The sequence below is a fragment of the Petaurus breviceps genome, unplaced genomic scaffold (genome assembly GCF_028583685.1).
Source record: "Petaurus breviceps papuanus isolate PSGF00001 unplaced genomic scaffold, PetGlider_PUasm1.0 90925, whole genome shotgun sequence".
NCBI lineage: Eukaryota > Metazoa > Chordata > Mammalia > Diprotodontia > Petauridae > Petaurus > Petaurus breviceps.
In genome coordinates this window covers 10351530-10368749 of record NW_027187380.1, presented here as the reverse complement: position 1 = coordinate 10368749, position 17220 = coordinate 10351530, and the positions used below count along the sequence as shown (strand labels likewise).

Genomic DNA, 17220 nt, shown 5'->3' with positions numbered 1-17220 from the left:
GAGAGAGAGAGAGAGAGAGAGAGAGAGAGAGAGAGAGAGAATATTTCTCTCAGTCAACATCTGCAGGCTGAGCTGTTACTGCTGGACTGAGAATTGAGAAGAGAAAGAAGAACTAAGAACTGACACAGAACTCAGACTTGTAGTGGCAAAGCTATGGTGGCAAAACTCAAACTTGTGGTACCAGAGCTGCTGAAGACTTCCAAGGGCCAGCTGGAGCTGCCAGAGACTGAGGAAGCATGACTGTGTTGCCAGTACTTTGTACATATGTTGTTGTGGCTTTGTTAAACCTTTTCTTCCCAGGAACAGAGACTGTGAAGGATTTGGGGTGGACTGGACACCATGAGCTTCAGTGTGGAGCAAGAACTGCACAGAGAGCTGGACAAGGAACTGGGAGCTATCTACCTTTGAACTCAGGTGGCAATTTGGGTGGGAGCTGGGACCATAGAAGAGGAACTATGGAAGCTGAAAGCCTGCCTCCAGTCTAGATGAAAAGACCTCTCTGTGGGTACTGAGTAGTGACTGATGAAAGCTGTTCACAGCAGCAGTCCTTTGGAAAGCTGCTATGAATGGCTTTGCAGATCCTCCCCTTCCTATTGCAGGTTCTAGGGTTCACAAGTTCTGGATCTTAATACTTGATACAATCAAGAACTGAAACAAGGTGTTAACTACTTCTGTGTTAATTCAATAGCTGAAACAAGGTGTTAACCACTTCTTTGCTTGCCATTACACATGCTTTCTCATAGAATTGATTGTTAAACACTTACCAGAACCTCCCAGGGTGTAGATTAATATGGTAAGTATTAGGTACAAGGTAGAAGATTGTATTTTGATGGTAGGCACTTGCTCAGGTGACTGAGGAGAAGGAAAAAAAAAGAGAGAGGAATTGTTAGTCCTTGCTCCTTCCCCTGCCTTACTTCAATGGGCACATTGTACCCATTTTTAAGTGTGGTTTTTTTTTTTCTTTAAGGATGCATCCAATTGATCTAATCTATCTTGTAAACACATGATTCTGTCCTTTGAATTTTCTTATGTTCCTTTGTTTGAGGCTTAAGGGTACAGGCTGGCTCTGGGACCTACTCAGGTATAAAATGACCTTTACTAGCTTAGGATCCCAACTCATTGGATCCCAACTCCAGTTCATTATTAGAGCTCTCTCTCTCTCTCTGTCTGTCTTTCTGTCTCTCTCTCTCTGTCTTTCCCCCTTTCTCACTCTGTTTCTCTGTCTCTATCTCTCTCTTTTCCCCTCCCTCTCCTTCTCTCTCCTTCCCCTTCTGCCCCCCTCCCTCCCCCGGCTTCTCTCAATCTCTTTGACTCTGTCTCTCTCCCTCCCCCCCGCCCACTTTTTCCTTCTCCCTTTCTCTCTCTGGATCTAACTGGAAACATGACCATGAGTCATTCATCTTAAAAGACTCATCAGACCATAAATCTAAAATCTCAAGGATAGGTGGTTATACTAGTGGACCATTCCTAAACTCAAGTATCCTGCTTGGATTCTGAGGGTGTCTGAGGACCATGGCCAGAGGCATTGGTATCCAAGAAGAGCAGGGTTCCGTAGCCAGACGAGAGTAAAGGAGAACTGATGAGACAGTAGCATCCAACACCAGCTTTATGAGTTAAGCTGGCAGTGTCCTTTGTCCTATTATGTTGGGGAGGGGGTGGGCAGGAGGATGGCAGGGATGGGGTGGAGGATTTGGGGAAAGGGATAGAATAAGAAGTTGCGTTGAAATCTCCGTTAGGGTTCTAAGAGTCCCCAGACCTGGTTGCCAAGGGCATTTGTTGTTTGATTGAATTCTTTGGCAAAAGCGTGTTATTGTTTCATTAAATACTTCGAATACCTGAATCATCTGACTTGTTTTGCTAAAAGGAAACATCTGATTGGGGATAATGAACTATGGCTTTGAACAGATAATGCCTGGAAGAGCGCCACAAAGCTGGATATAGGGTTTTTTTTTTTTTTGGTCTTTTTGGAGGGGGAAAGGCAGAGCACTTGGGGTTAAGTGACTTGCCCAAGGTCACACAGCTAGGAAGTGTTAAGTGTCTGAGGTCAAATTTGAACTCAGGTCCTACTGATTCCAGGGCCGGAACTCTATTCACTGCACCACCTAAGCTGCCTTTGGATGTACCTTTTAGGGGCCCAGGTGGAGAAGCCTATGTCACATCAATCAAGTTCATGATCTCATCAGTGTGGGTGGTCCCAGATTATAGCAGTCCTTGCCCTCCCATCCTGTACACAACATATGGGAAACCACCCACTCTATGTTTATTTGTTTTTCTGATTATTTATTAAAAGAGCATGAGGTCTCTGCTTCTTCTTTTAGTTTCTTCTTTAAAAACTTCAAAGCATCCATGATCTCATGCAAGTACTTCCACTCGGGCAGATTAGGGTCCATCTATGCTTCACCCAGTACTATTCTTGGTCATGTTTTCCTATCAATTGTCCATAGAACATCTGCCCAAATGCAAGGATCTTCCTCCAAATTTCCTGATATTCTGTGGGTGTGTTACTCCATGACTGACTCACCCCCTGGTTTCTTGTTTGTAAAAGAATATAACAATAAAAGTGGCAATAACTCATCCATATTTAGTTTTTGTGATATACAAACTACTTTCATTTAATCATGTGACAGCTAAGTGACATAGTGGATAGAGTGTTGGGCCTAGAGTCGGGAGGACCTGAGTTCAAATCCAGCCTCAGATACTTACTAGCTGTGCAACCCTGGGCAAGTACTTAACCTCTGTCATCCTCAGTTTCCCCATCTATAAAATAGGTATAATAATAGCACCTAACTCCCAGGATTATTATGAACACCAGTACCTGGTACATAGTTAGCATTAGATAAATGTTAACAATTATTATCATAGACCCTCCATGCCCCAACATACACACACCCATGCTATCTCCCCCATTTCCTGAAGTTTAAAAAGAGTTCAATCCAATTTTTAGGATCATAAAACTCGGGAATGTAAAAGAAAGAAGAGATCTTAGAAACCATCTGGCACAGCTCCCTCATTGTAGAGAGAAGGGAATTTATAAATTTCATATCAAAGATATATGGAATGAATATACTAATAATTTAGTTCTCTCAAGAGTTAATTTTCTGACCTGGGAGTCAGAGCTCACAATTGCAGTTTGAACTGATCAATCAAAACTCTGGCAATGCTCACAATCCTGGACCTTAAGTGAAGCAAATCAAAGATGGTAGAACCTAGGGATGGGTAGGTGGCACGGTGAACAGAGCACCAGTTCTGGAGTCAGGAGGACCTGAGTTGTCCTAATTTGACCTCAGACACTTAGCACTTACTAGCCATGTGACCTTGGGCAAGTCACTTAACCCCAGTTGTCCTCCAAAAAAAAAAAAAAGATGGTAGGACCTGTTCCCATCACAGAACTCTGGTTCTGTACTAAAGGGGAGGTGGTCACGACCCCCAAAGACTTGACACTAGAATTGTTGTATTGTGGGACATATAGGTTTCTTGTGGGAAACCACTAAATGATTGTTTATAATCCACGATCGCTCCTCCTTCCCCACTTGTGATTTAAGCATATAAGGGTATATACTGTGCTTTTGCTTCAGCTATGAGAATATTCCTCACTCTGAAACAAATTAATTAAACAACTTGATTACTGGCACTCCCTTCTCTATGTCTGCTTTGTGCAGTTCTGAGCATTCTCAGGTTAGAGACTGGCTTAGTAAAAATACTGTTAATAGTAGGAAGGAAGCGAGGCAGGAGGGAGGAAATAAGGATTTATTAAGTACTTTCTATATGTCAAGCACTGTGCTATGTGTAGTAGATAAAAAAAAAACCCAAGCATTTCCATAATGCACAGTAAAACACAAAAAGAGGATTGTATATGAAACCACAAATCTTCATTTCATATCACTTGATTTTTTAAAAGTATATAATAAATTCCATACAAAATTTTCAAACTGTCCTGCTTGTCTATGATCCTTCTGAATTTCATTCTGCTCTTCTCTGTGGATTAAAAAAAATGTTTCAATGGCCTTCTTTTTAACATCACTGTTGATGTTTCATGGTGTGTTGTAGTGGCAACATCTCAAAGAATTCAGTCACACCACCACCTCTAATCCAAGTACAGACATTTTTTGAGGATCGACGCTTGTAGGGTTAGATTCCAAAAGGATCTGACAACTTAGTAAGACAACGTGGGCAAATTTATAGTGTAATGATGCTGATTACACAACAGAAATTATGAGTGTTAAAAAGGCAGGAGGGGTTTGTTAAGGGATTAGGTAATAGGGGAGGGGTCCCTTCTATGGTTCAGTGGTCAAACATCCTGGTTGTGCTGCTATCTGGTTGGGTTAAATGGATGATGTGATTGTGGTTGAATACAAGGACACACCTATTCAACTATGTGAATTGGATCTGGGGGCAGTGGCTAGCGAGGGGTAGTGGCTGTATTGAGTCTGGAGGCCTGAGGTGTGGTTAAAGCCAAATTGTGTGTATAAATCAGGACTTATCTGCTGTTCAGTGGGACCCATAAGGAAGTTAAGATGTTGGGACTGAGGGTAGGTTTATTCGGATTCCATCATTACTGTTGCTAACCCCTCCTCCCCCTCTTGAAAAACTAAAAAAAAAAGTAAGGAGGCATTTGTTGTTCAGTCATTTTCAGTCATGTCTAACTCTTTGTGACCCTATTTGGGGTTTCTTGGCAAAGATACTGGAAGTGGTTTGCCATTCCCTTCTCCAGTTCATTTTACAAATGAGGAAACTGAGACAAACAAGGTTAAGTGACTTGCCCAAGGTCACACAGCTAGTGTCTAAAGTTAGATTTTAACTCAGGAAGATGAGTTTCCAGGCCTGGTGCTCTATCTACCTCAACACCTTACTTGCCCCTAATGGGGTGTACCATCAATGTTAAAGAGAAGGGGGAAAAAACCCTAGTAATAAATAGGCATAGTCAGGGAAAGCATAGCCATGCCCCAAAATATATGCCTCTTTTCATACTCTGTGTCTATTACTTCTTCCTCAGGAGATGTGTAACATGTTTCATCATAAATTCTCAGGAGATATGGTTGATTATTTCATCTTCAGAGTTCTTAAACCTTTCAAAGCCATTTTTCTTTACAATGTTGCTGATCTGGGATAAAGAGTTCTGGTTCTGCTTACTTTGCTCTTCATCAATTTAAACTAATTTTTCTGAAATCTTTTTCTTTGGTAATTTCTTTGGATTTCTCTCTCTTTTTTTTTGGAGGGTGCAAGGCAAGGCAATTGGAGTTAAGTGACTTGTCCAAGGTCACACAGTAAGTGTGCTAAGTGTCTGAGGCCAAATTTGAACTCAAGTCCTCCTGATGCCAGAGACCGTGCTCTATTCACTGTGCCACTTAGCTGCCCCAGATTTTTTTTTTTTAAGAGACTGGTTCTCCTTATCTTACTCAGGCTGGAAGAGCAGTGGCCACTCCACAGTTCTTCCCACTACTGATCATGTCATGGAGCTTTGACCTAGGCCAGTTAGCTCATCCCTTCTTAGACATCCCGGTGGCTCCCCATACTAGGAACTCACTATATTGGTGTTGGTTATAGTTCAGATACCTAGTTGTCTTCAAGAGATACATAACCCTCAAACTCTCCAGCAGCATTCTGTTCATTTTTTTTTTCTTTGAATCCCCTCCTTTCTACCACAGTAGGCTTTCCTTTGGTTTCTTCACTACCTAGAAATGCTTAGACAATTGGAGGAAATTCTGTAATTGGCTTAGGGCATGCTGGGTATTTTTGACTGTATGATAACAGTCAGGCATTCAAACAAGATCTCAAATTTGTTTCTCTTTCTCTCTCCTGCCAGACTCTCAGCGATATTCTCACTAGTCTGTCTGTGTCAAAATGTTGCTTTTCAGTACCTGTGTCCTGATGGTTTTCTTGACCCTGCTCTCCTCTCCAGGTGAGGAAAATGGTGAAAAATTTCTATTGGCCGTAACTGTAAGTATTGACTGGAAAAGAGAAAGCTGCTATCAGAGGGAGGGGCTAGTGAGGTTTGGGTAGTAACACTTTACTTAGCTTTTCTAGGTATTTGGGGGAGATACTTGTCTCTCTTTTCCTAGATCAGGGAGCTTTTAATGTCCTTGGGATTAATGGACTCCAAAGTGACAGCTGTCCATCTGAATGGAAATGTATTGAAAAGATTGGAATGATATCCCTGGACCAAGTGTGTCCTAGCCCCCAATTCAATTTAGCTCCCTGCTCCTTGGGTTAAGACCCATCCTTGCCTGGTCCTTGAGGGGGCTGCTCTTGGACTTTTTTTGGTGGGGACAGGGGATCAGTTTTCAGTGATTTAAATTCTGGGTAAGACAGGATGAGATACTTCTAAAGTGCTTGGTACAGTTCCTGGCACCTAGTAAGCATTTAATAAATATTCCATCCCTCCCTCCATTACTGTTATGGTAAGTGTGGTTCACACAGGCAGGGCCCAAAGAGTAGACAGCACGAGACTAGGGAGTCTGGGAAAACTCCAGGAGATGCTGTAAAAAGACTTAGCCACATGACCACACTTCAAAAACAGTTCTGTGTTGGGTCTGGGGTCTCTTTCCCAGGCTTCCAAAATCTGCCAGATTTCTACCAAAGAGTAGCTGATGTCTCCATTCCTGTACTCTCATGATTTTCTCTGCCCTAGACAACTCCCAAGTAACAAGAGTACATTTCCTTCCTTATACTACAGTCAAATAGTACTAAAACCTATTCCTTCTTGGGAAGAGAAAAATGGGGAGGACATTGGGAAATGGGCCAGAGTTTCCTAATAAGGAAAAATAGCTGCAGTCCTAGCCCTGGGATCTCAGCAGCTGTAAGGAAATCCTGGCCCTGGGAGGGGTTAAGAAAGCATAGACCAGAACGGCTAGGTGGCACACTGGCCCTGGAGTCAGGAGGACCTGGCTTCGTATCTGGCCACAAACACTTAACACAAAAACTAGCTGTGTGACCTTGGGCAAGTCACAACCCCAACTGCACTCCAAAAAGCAAAAAAAAAAAAAAAAACCCAAAGCAAAACAAAAAAAGTATAGACCAAGATATAGCTAGCCACAAAGTTAGTAGTTTCCCCATGAAGGTTCATAACCTCAAAGTCATCTTAGACTTTTTTTTTTTCCAATAGGGGTTAAGTAACTTGCTCAAGGTTACACAGCCAGGTGTTTCTGAGTCCGGGATTCGATCCCCAGGTCATCCCGACACTGGAGCCAGTGCTCTTACTCACTGAGCCACCTGGCTGCCCCACATCTTAGACTCTTTATGCTCTGTGGTAAGAGGAGTTTTATGGAGGTTGGGTTTTACTGGAGCTCCTACTGTCCAGTGGGAATGCCTTCCTAGCATGGCTTGTAGAGGTGAAGTGGAGGCTTAGGTGACAAGTCTTTTTCATTTGAATTAGTATCCTTTTTTTTTTTTTTTTGCTTTTTGGAGGGCAATTAGGGTTAAGCAACTTGCCCAAGGTCACATGGCTAGTTTTTGTGTTAAGCGTCTGAGAATAGATTTGAACTCGGGTCCTCCTGACTCCAGGGCAGGTGCTCTATTCACTGTGCCACCTGGCCGCCCCTGAATTAGTATCCTTTTAACCTTAGAAATTTTATTATTTTTATTAGTGTATTATTATATTATTATTTTTATTGATATTTTATATTTATTTATACTTTTTAGCCTTTGTCGCCATTAAAGTTGTTTTTATTGTATTTTGGGTCCATGAGTACCTCATTGCATTCCAAGTCTGAGTCTGAATTACTGGACTGACCTGAGTTAGGTCTGGCCCAGAATATTTGGTGTGGTCAATTGGGATTATTTTTCAACAGCTTTGTGTTTAAATTGTTGAAGAGAAGGAGGATGTTATGAAAGAAAGGGAGTCTTGGGTGATATGGTCAGATACAGGATTGTAGTGTTCTGTGGCCAGAACTGTTTGGTATTGGTATTTCCCATCTGAATGGGAAAAGGAGTAAGTGTCCTTCTCCTTGTAGGTTTAGTGGCATGCACTCTTAAGGAGTATGATAAGTAAAAATGTAGCAAAATCATGTATTCCTTGGTTCTTATTGACTGCTTTGGAAAAAGTAAATTGTTGACAAAGAAAATGAAGCTAAACTCTTTTTTTTTTTTTTTTTTGCCTATTAGGTAGAGTCAGAAAGGAATAAGTTTGGTTTTTTTTTGGAGGGGGGAAGATCAGGCAATTGGGGTTAAGTGATTTGCCCAAGGTCACACAGATAGTAAGTTTTAAGTGGCTGAGGCTGGATTTAAACTCAGGTCCTCCTGACTCCAGGGCCAGTGCTCTATTGACTGTATCACCTAGTTGCCCCGGGAATGAGTTGGGTTTTTTTTTTTTTTTGCCTTTTTGGAAGGCAATTAGGGTTAAGTAACTTGCCCAAGGTTACACGGCTAGTTGTGTGTGTGTGTGTGTGTGTGTGTGTGTGTGTGTGTTAAGTGTCTGAGGCTGGAACCGAATTTGGGTCCTCCTGACTCCAGGGCCGGTGCACTGAGCCACCTAGCCACCCCATGAGTGGAAATATGATCTCTGACCCAGAGATTTCTCTGGAGAATGTGTTAAACCATGCTAAGATTAGGGCTATAATATAATGTGATGTGATATGATATGACATGATGTGACATTATAATATATGACATGATATGATATGGTATGGTATGGTATTATATGATATGATATATAAGGAATGGGAATGACAATGAAGATTGGAAACTGGAACATGCAACAAGAAATCCTCTGTGGGAATAACTTCCTCTATGATTTTTTTTTAAGCAATTGGGGTTAAGTAACTTGCTCAAGGTTACCTGGACAGTTATTTCTGGGTGTGGTGCTAAGAATCTGAGCCCAAATTTGATCCCCAGGTCATCCTGACACTGGAGCCGGTGCTCTTACTCGCTGAGCCACCTGGCCGCCCCTAACTTCCTCTATGATTAAGTGAGAAAGTGAGAAATTGCAGGAAATCATTTAAACAGCAAGATCAGAACATTAGAACAATGACTTGTGAGGGTATGGTCTAATGGGGACAACATAGAGTTTTGTCAGTTTTAGAGTTCAATTGCCTGGGAGACCTTAAAGAATATTTGTTATTATGAAGTTTTGTTATTGTTCAGTCTTGTCAAACTCTTCATGACCAGACTTGGGGTTTTCTTGGCAAGGATACTAGAATGGTTTGCCATTTCTTCTTCTAGTTCATTTTTACAAATGAGTAAACTGAGGCAAACCAGGTTAAGTAATTTGCCCAAAGTCACACAGCTAGAAAGTGTCAGAGATCATATTTGAACTCAGGAAGATGAGTCTTCCTGACTCCAGGCCTGGCACTATATCCACTGCACCACCTAGCTTGCCCATTGTGGGGTTAGCTAAATAATTTAGAAGTCCCAGATGGGGACTGTCTTTTGTTCCTTTTTCAGGTGGATGAAATGGGGAACTTTTCATACTTATATTCACAAAGTTGAATCCCCTCTACAGTTGATTCTCTAAAGAAGGGTAAAAAAAAATTTTTTTTAAGATATTGGTTTGATGGACTCTTTACTATTCTGGATGACCAGCCTGCTTTAAGTACAACTAGAGACTGTCTTTTAGGAAAAGCCCTCACATGAATTTAGCTATGGGCCTTTTCTACCAGACCACCACATAGGCCAAGGCAAATCAGTTGGCTGAAGTGTGATCAATAGTTATCTGGGTAAATAGAGCTGTCTATACAAATAGATGTGCTGGGGATGATGAGAGGAGGCATGGTGTCTATTACCATGTTAGATGGGGAGAGTATGGTGATATTATTTCCTGTAAGGAGTTTCAGATAAGGTTTTGAAACAGAGGGTAGACAAGAAGTTAACAAACATTTTTTAAGTGCCTACTATTTTCCAGGCACTGTACTAAGTTCAGAGTACTCTATCCACTATACCATCTGGCTGCTTCTAGAGAACGGTAGTGCCAATCAAAGACATCACATGGCCTCTACTTAACAGAATAAATACATTGAGGTTATCATGAGAAGAAGAAAGAAGAGGAGAGAAGAGAGTGGAGTATATACTCAATCAGACAAAGGAGCCATACTGCTATGTAGTGGTGGGTACAGGACCATGCAATATCTTCAACTAAGAGCAATATAGTTAATTCTACTTAACAATATTCTTGAGGCCAGGGTGCCTGCCTTTAAAAGATCACTGATTTTTATCAGAGAAACTCATTCAAAAGATTTTTTCTAAGTTCATTGTTTCCCTGTTAATTCTAACTGAATTGATTTTGTTTATGCAAATACTTTTCAATTTTATTTAATGAAAATTGACAATTTTATCATTTATGATCCTTTCAATTGAGAACTTTTATATTCAAAAAAGGTTTCTCCCTCCCTGTTCCTCTAACTTGTTTATGATATGACTTTTATCTTTAGATCATGAGTACATTTAGAGTGGATTGTAAAATATGGTTTGAGATGCTAGTCTGAACCTAATTTCTGCCAGACTGCTTTCCAGTTTTCCCAACAGTTTTTGTCAAATAGTGAGTCTTTCCCCTCAGGAACTAAATTAAAAAAAATTTTTTTTCTGGAGGGGGGAAGGCAAAGCAATTGGAGTTAAGTGACTTGCCCAAAGTCACAAGCTAATAAGTGTGTCAGTGACTGAGGTTGGATTCTTCCTCTATTCACTGAGCTCCCTAGCTCAAATTTTTTTCTAAAAAAATTTTTAAGTAATCTTTTGGTAGTCATTTTAATTATGTTAACACAACCCAACTGTGAGCAATTAATATCTTTCCAATTATTTAGGTCTATTTCTTTCTTTTCTTTTTTTTTGCTTTTTTTTTTTTGGAGGGCAATTGAGGTTAGGTGATTTGCCCAAAGTCACACAGCTAGTGTGTCAAGTGTCTGAGTATGAATTTGAACTCAGGTCCTCGTGACTCCAGGGCCGGTGCTCTATTCACTGCACCACCTAGCTACCCCATGGTCTATTCATTTCTGTAAAGAAAATTTTGTAGTTGTAATTAGATAATTCTTGAGTCTTGGTATGCAGTCATATATATACATATATAGATACACACATACACACACATATTGAATGGAATTTCTCCTTTTAGCTCTACTTGCTGGGTTTTATTGGTAATATACAGAAAGGCTCATTTTTTAATGAGTTTATTTTACATATTGCTACTTTACTGAAGTTATTGTTTCAATTAAATTTTAGTTGAATCTGTAGGGTACTCTAAGCAGTCGATCATATTATCTACCAAAAACAACAATAATTTTGGTTCCCCTTTGCCTATGCCTATTCCTTCAGGTTTGTTGGGGTTTTTTTTTTTTTTGGTCTTAGTGCCATAGCAGAAATTTTTAGAACTATATCAAATAGTAATAGCGACATGAATATCCTTGACTTTATTAGAAAGGTCTCTAACATTTTCCCATTACACATAATGCAGTTTTAGATAAATATTATTTATCATATTTAGGATTATTTGCATTTTTCATTCTTCATACTGGTTTTTAAAGCAGAAATGGATATTGCATTTTGTCAAACTTTTTCTGCATTGATGTAAACATGTGGTTTTTATTGTTTTATCATTAATATAGTCTATTATTTATAGTTTCCCTAATATTAAACCAATATTGTATTCCTGGTATAAATACAAACTAGTCTTGTTATATAATCTTATTATATTGTTGTAATTTCTGCTAATATTTTACTTTTGTTCACCAAATATGCGGTAAGAACATTAGTCTGAAGTTCCCATCCCCATTTTGATTTGTTTCTACCTGGTTTGATCATCAAAACTGTGTTTGTATCATAAAAAGAGGTTGGCAGGATGTCTTTTCTATATTTGCAAATAGGTTATGTAGTTGGAAAGAATTATTCTTTGAATGTTTGATAAAATATACTTGTAAATCCATCTAATCCTGAGGTCATCTATGACTCCTTCAAATTTTTTATTTTTTATTTTTTTGCTTTTTGTAGGGGAGAAGGTAGGGTAATTGGGGTTAAGTGACTTGCCCAAGGTTACACAGCTAGTTTTTGTGTTAAGTATCTGAGGATGGATTTGAACTGAGGTCCTCCTGATTCCAGGGCCGGTGCTTTATTCACTGAGCCACCTAGCTACCCCCATGCCCCACCAAGCCACGCCCCCCCAATTTTTTAATATTAAATTTATATTGAATTTAAATTGTTTCTTGTACTGTTAGTATATTTTGTATTTTTGCAAATATGCATTAATTTCCCTTATCATTTTTGTTGGTGCACACTTTGACAAAAAAGTTTCCTCTCCATTTGTTGTGAATTCTCCATATTCACTTTTTATGTTGGTAAATTAATTTTCTTCTCCCTTTAAAAATTTAGATTAGCTAAGACCTCATCAATTTTTTAAGGGTTCCCCCCCCCAAGAAACCATTTCTTAATTTTATCAATTCTCAATAGTTCATTATCAATTTTGCAAATGCCTAATTTTAAGAGCTTCTATTTTCATGATTTTTTGAGTTTGTTGCTTTTTTTTGTTTGTTTAGTTGCAGATCTCATTCTTTGATCTGTTCTCTCTTTTATTGATGAAAGCTTAGAGATATAACTTTCCTCCTCAGAACTGCTTTGACTACATTCCAACAATATTAGCATTTTGTCTCATTGTCATTTTCTTTGATGAAATTATTGTTTCTGTGATTTGTTCTTTGACCCACCAATTCTTTATAACTAAATTAAATTCCACTTAGGTTTGACTCTTTTCTTCATTGAATCTTTACTAATTATAATCTTATTGCATCATGGTCAATAAAGGATGTATCTATTATTTCTGCTTTTCTGTTTTTGTTTTGTTTTGTTGCTTTTTGGAGGGCAATTGGGGTTAAGTGACTTGTCCAAGGTCACACGTCTAGTTTTTGTGTTAAGTGTCTGAGGCCAGATTTGAACTCAGGTCTTCCTGACTCCAGGGTCAGTGCTCTATTCACTGCACCACCTAGCCACCCCAATTTATGCTTTTCTGTATTTATTTATGAAGTTTATATATTCTGGTATAGTAGATTTAAAACAAATTTTTAAAATTTATTTTCTTTCTTTCTTATTTATTTATTTATTTTTGGTATAGTAGATTTTTGTAAAGTTGCCATACATAGTTGAGAAATATGTATATATGTTTCTTATTCTATTTAGTAGCTGCCAGAAATCAATCATATTTAATTTTTCAAAAGGTCTTTACCTTTATGGTTCTTTCCTCCTTTCATATTTATTGAGTTAGAATTTTCTAGCTCTGAAAGGAATATATTAAGGTCCTCAACTATTATTGTCTTGATGTCTATTTCTCTAGTTCAATTGATTCTTCCTTTAAGTACTTAGATGCTATGCAATTTGGTGTATTTATTAAATACGGATATGTCATTGTCTATGGTGCTTTTAAGTGTAAGGTAAATTCCCTATTTCTTGTAACCATGTCTATTTTTACTGTGATCTTGTCTGAGATCACGAATGCTACCCTTGTTGTTTTTTTTAGTTCACCTGAAGCATGATAAATTCCACTAGAGATTTCTAGAATCTCAGAGTTTCTCCTCACCACCCTACCATGTGTGTCCTCCCCCCAAAGTTATATATTACTCAGGGAAATGGTTTAGGTCCCATTTGACAGGTTTCCTTCTAGCACTTCCTCCCATCTTACCCCTCTCCCCCCATGGTTCAGATAACTTTCAAGAAAGAGTTTGTATAACTAAGAGGTGCTTCTCAAGTATGAAAGTAAGAGCGTAAGTCTTCATTCCACTCCCACAGAAGGAGGGAATAACTGTACAGCAGAGGCTTCTAAAGGCACTAGTATTTGATTGTGCTCTTGGGGAAAGGGAGGTTTTGGCTGGTGAACTAGTGAACACTGAGTGGGTGACAGTACAAATCAAGCCCCAGAAGTTGTGTCCTATCAGTGATTATAGGCTACAGGAAGATCAGAGAAGGCATGATGAAGAAGGAAGTATCAGAACTGGATCTTAAAGGGGAAGGGGGAGGACTTTGATAGAGGGCATTCCAAAGAGGTTTAACTCTTGAGCATAGGTGTCGTGGTGATGGGGAGGGTGGGACTGAGAATAGTCTCTTTTGGCTACAGTAGGTGAGTGATTCAGTACATTCGGGTGAGTGATTGGAGATAAAACAGTATAGGTAGTTTAGAGCGATATTGTAGATAGCCTTTGATGCCAAGCTAGAGGGTTCAGACTTCATTCAATAGGGGACATGACTCTAGTTGTGTTTTAAGATCAATCTGGCAGGAATATGGAGCATGGATTTGAAAAGCAAGGTTAGAGCAGAGACCAATTAAGAAGATAAGGAAACAGGGTAGTGTAATTGGTTTGTTTTTTTATTAAAAAAAAAAGTAGAGAACTTGGGAGTTGAGAGGATTCAAGTTCAAATCCTAGTTTTGCTTCATACTCCTCATGTGACTTTGGGTAAGACGTCACCTTTCTGGGCCTTGGCATCTTCATTTGTTGATTGGCCAAGAAGAAAGGTAATGAGGGACTGATGGAAGTAAAACGGATTGTTGTGAAGGGTATTGGGCAGAGGCCAATGTATGATGCAGTGAGGAGTGGGGAAAATGTTGGACTTAGAGACAGGAGAGGTTTAGGTTTAACTTCTGAATCTCACACTAACTGTGAAATCATGCACTAGTCACTTAATCTCTCTAGTACCAATTTACCTATTTGTAAAATGGCAACAATAACATTTGTAATATCTACCTCACAGGGTTGTTAGGAGGATCAAATGAGATAATGATATCAAGTGGTTTGCAAACTTTAAAGTGTTATATGTTAGCTATCTTTAATAATAAATTTCCCTGACCCTAAATCAGGAAAACCTATGATATGTCTCCCTATGCCACCCCTACCAACGTCCTCAAATTGGCAGACTGCAAGAATACATCCAACTTCATACAAACACACACAAGCACACACACTTGCATGCATAGCCCTGAAATTCAGTATTTGCTGTTGCTTCTTCCAGTAGCAGGAGAGGAGCTATTTGAGGTGAGAATGAGGCCAGAGAGGCCTGTGGTTGAGGCCGGCAAGGACCTGTGGATCAACTGTAGCACCAACTGTACAAACCCTCATAAAGGAGGCATTGAGACCCGTAACATAAATGTGACCGTGCAGAAAGAAGGGACTCACTGGAAGGTGTTTCACTTATCAAATTTCTCCCAGAATACCAACATCTTTTGTTACTTCATCTGCTCTAATATTCAAAAGAAGAAGTCTGTCAATGTCATCGTATACCGTGAGTGGACAAGATTTGGCCCCTTCCCCAATCTCAGCCCACACACATTGATATCCCCTTCCACATCCCCTGTCCAGGATCCCTCTCTAACCCGTTCAAGGTGACAAATACAAGCTGTACAACAAGTAAATGTTACATGTGGGTAGTTTAATTTTTGGCGGGGATGGGGGGGGGTGGAAAATGATGGGATGGAGAACTTAAACTGAGCCTTTTCAGTTTGTTATAATATTTTAAATTCTTGTCTAAACATACATCTGTCCCAATTCATGCAATCCACTTGAGACTTCAAGGCCCCAAACCGTCTCTAAGACAGTGAAACTAAACAATAAACTCTTCACCCTGAAGTCTTCTCCTTTTTTATACCATAGATTGAACCAATAGTCCAATCCCTTTCATACAAGTGAAACCAAGAGCTACCTGCTTCATACAGGCTGTTTAAGAGATAGCAGCACTGAAGGGGGTTCCTTCTCTTGTCCTTGTACCTCTTGGAGAGAGGCTGGCAGTCCCTTCCTAGGTCTTCCACTCACAAGGTTATTACTTTTGTTTTTGTCCCCTAAGGGCCACCAGAGCAGGTGACATTGAGCCTGCAGCCTGCTTGGGTGATTGTGGGTAAGAATTTCACCTTGACATGCCATGTGCCTAACGTGGTCCCACTGGAGAACCTCACGCTCACTCTGCTGCAGGGCACTGAAAAGCTATACCGCCAGACCTTTGTGACTGTGTCTACGGCTCTGCAGGATGCCTGGCTCGCTCTCAACATCACAGCTCGAAGGGAAGATAATAAGAGTAACTTCTCTTGCCACGCAGAGCTGGACCTCAGGCCATATAGCGAGCAGTTGTTCTTTGCCAGCTCAGAGCCCAGGATGCTCGAGATATTTGGTGCGTCAGGCAGGATCTTATGGGGTTCTGGGTCCGTTTTTCCTGTTTCCTCTTTTGGAGCTTTAGGCGAAGCATGCTAAGCCCTGCTCTCAGCTCTTGCCCGGAGGCTACTCCTTGACAATGCTGGCACCTGTGATTCTCTCACTGGGTTCCTTTTTTCTTTCAACATCCTTCCTGCTCCCCCTTCCCCCATACAAGTTCCCATGATCTCTAGTTCTTCACCCACCTTGTCCTAGAAGCTTGGAGACCAAGGACTGTGAGCAGCTGGAAGTGAGAGCCTTAGTTTTCTATTCAGGGAGGTCTGTTCCACTTGTCTTTGGGAAGCCAAAAACCAAGCTGCACCCCACTAGGAGAGGCAAATGCAGTCTAAGCCAGCTTTACCATCCAGGCTGCAGGGTCCTGTGGGGAGAACCTGACAAGCCTGACCCTTTGGCATGATGCTCAGGGCTAGAATGGTTTTCAGACTACAAGCTCCATAAGCAGAGATTCTTTGTTATCTCTGTATCCCTTTGTAGCACCTCATTCCTTAATAGTGCTTCAAATGCTTGCTGGCACCTAAAATAAAGTGTCAATGCTTCACCAGTTGAGTAAAAGTCAAGCCCCCTATGAGCCAGCCTTTGGTGTGCTGGGAAATCAGCTCCCTGCAGGACTCACGGCTCTGCTTAGCCCAGGTTGAACTGGGAGGGGATGGTGCTCTTACACTACCCTTTTCCCTTTCCAGAACCCTCTTGGAACAACCAGATGCTTGTCACCATCATCATCACGATTCTGCTGCTGCTGGTGTTCGTGATCTCAGTTTGCCTATGTTTTGCTTATGGACAACACTGGCGTCAACACAGAACAGGGGGATATGGGGTACTTGCTGCCTGGAGGAACTACAGAATCAGATGCTCATGATCCAGAGTGATTACAAGGACCTGAGGGGTGGTTGATGCCTTTGTTGTGAAGGGTCATCCATAACCTCTACATAGCTCAGTGAGTGGTGAGAAACAAAAGTGTGTCTGTGTGTGTGTCTGTGTCTCCGTGTGTGTGTGTGTGTGTGTGTGTGAGTGAGATGGGAATGGTCTCTCTTTCCCGGAAAGGCCTTGGGAAAATATATTCTGTTGGCTTTCATTGGAATTCCAGGTCTTAACAATGACTTAATTGTTTTCTTTAGAAATC

At 40.4% G+C, this 17220-nt stretch overlaps 1 protein-coding gene across 1 annotated transcript; it reads left to right on the top strand.

Moving 5' to 3' along the window:
- Positions 1–5710: 5710 nt before the first annotated feature.
- Positions 5711–16972, top strand: ICAM2 (intercellular adhesion molecule 2). The gene is made up of 4 exons (XM_069076279.1): positions 5711–5899; positions 14911–15180; positions 15739–16059; positions 16781–16972. The coding sequence occupies exons 1-4, from the start codon at positions 5842–5844 to the stop codon at positions 16954–16956; spliced, it is 825 nt and encodes a 274-aa protein (XP_068932380.1). The 5' UTR covers positions 5711–5841; the 3' UTR covers positions 16957–16972.
- Positions 16973–17220: the final 248 nt, after the last annotated feature.

What these genes read in the sequence shown, in the direction of transcription:
- ICAM2 (XM_069076279.1), top strand. Translation starts at nt 5,842, where the DNA reads ATGTTGCTTTTCAGTACCTGTGTCCTGATGGTTTTCTTGACCCTGCTC. An exon ending in GACCCTGCTCTCCTCTCCAG is followed by an intron (nt 5,900 to 14,910) that starts GTGAGGAAAATG and finishes TGCTTCTTCCAG; the next exon opens with TAGCAGGAGAGGAGCTATTT. An exon ending in TGTCAATGTCATCGTATACC is followed by an intron (nt 15,181 to 15,738) that starts GTGAGTGGACAA and finishes TTGTCCCCTAAG; the next exon opens with GGCCACCAGAGCAGGTGACA.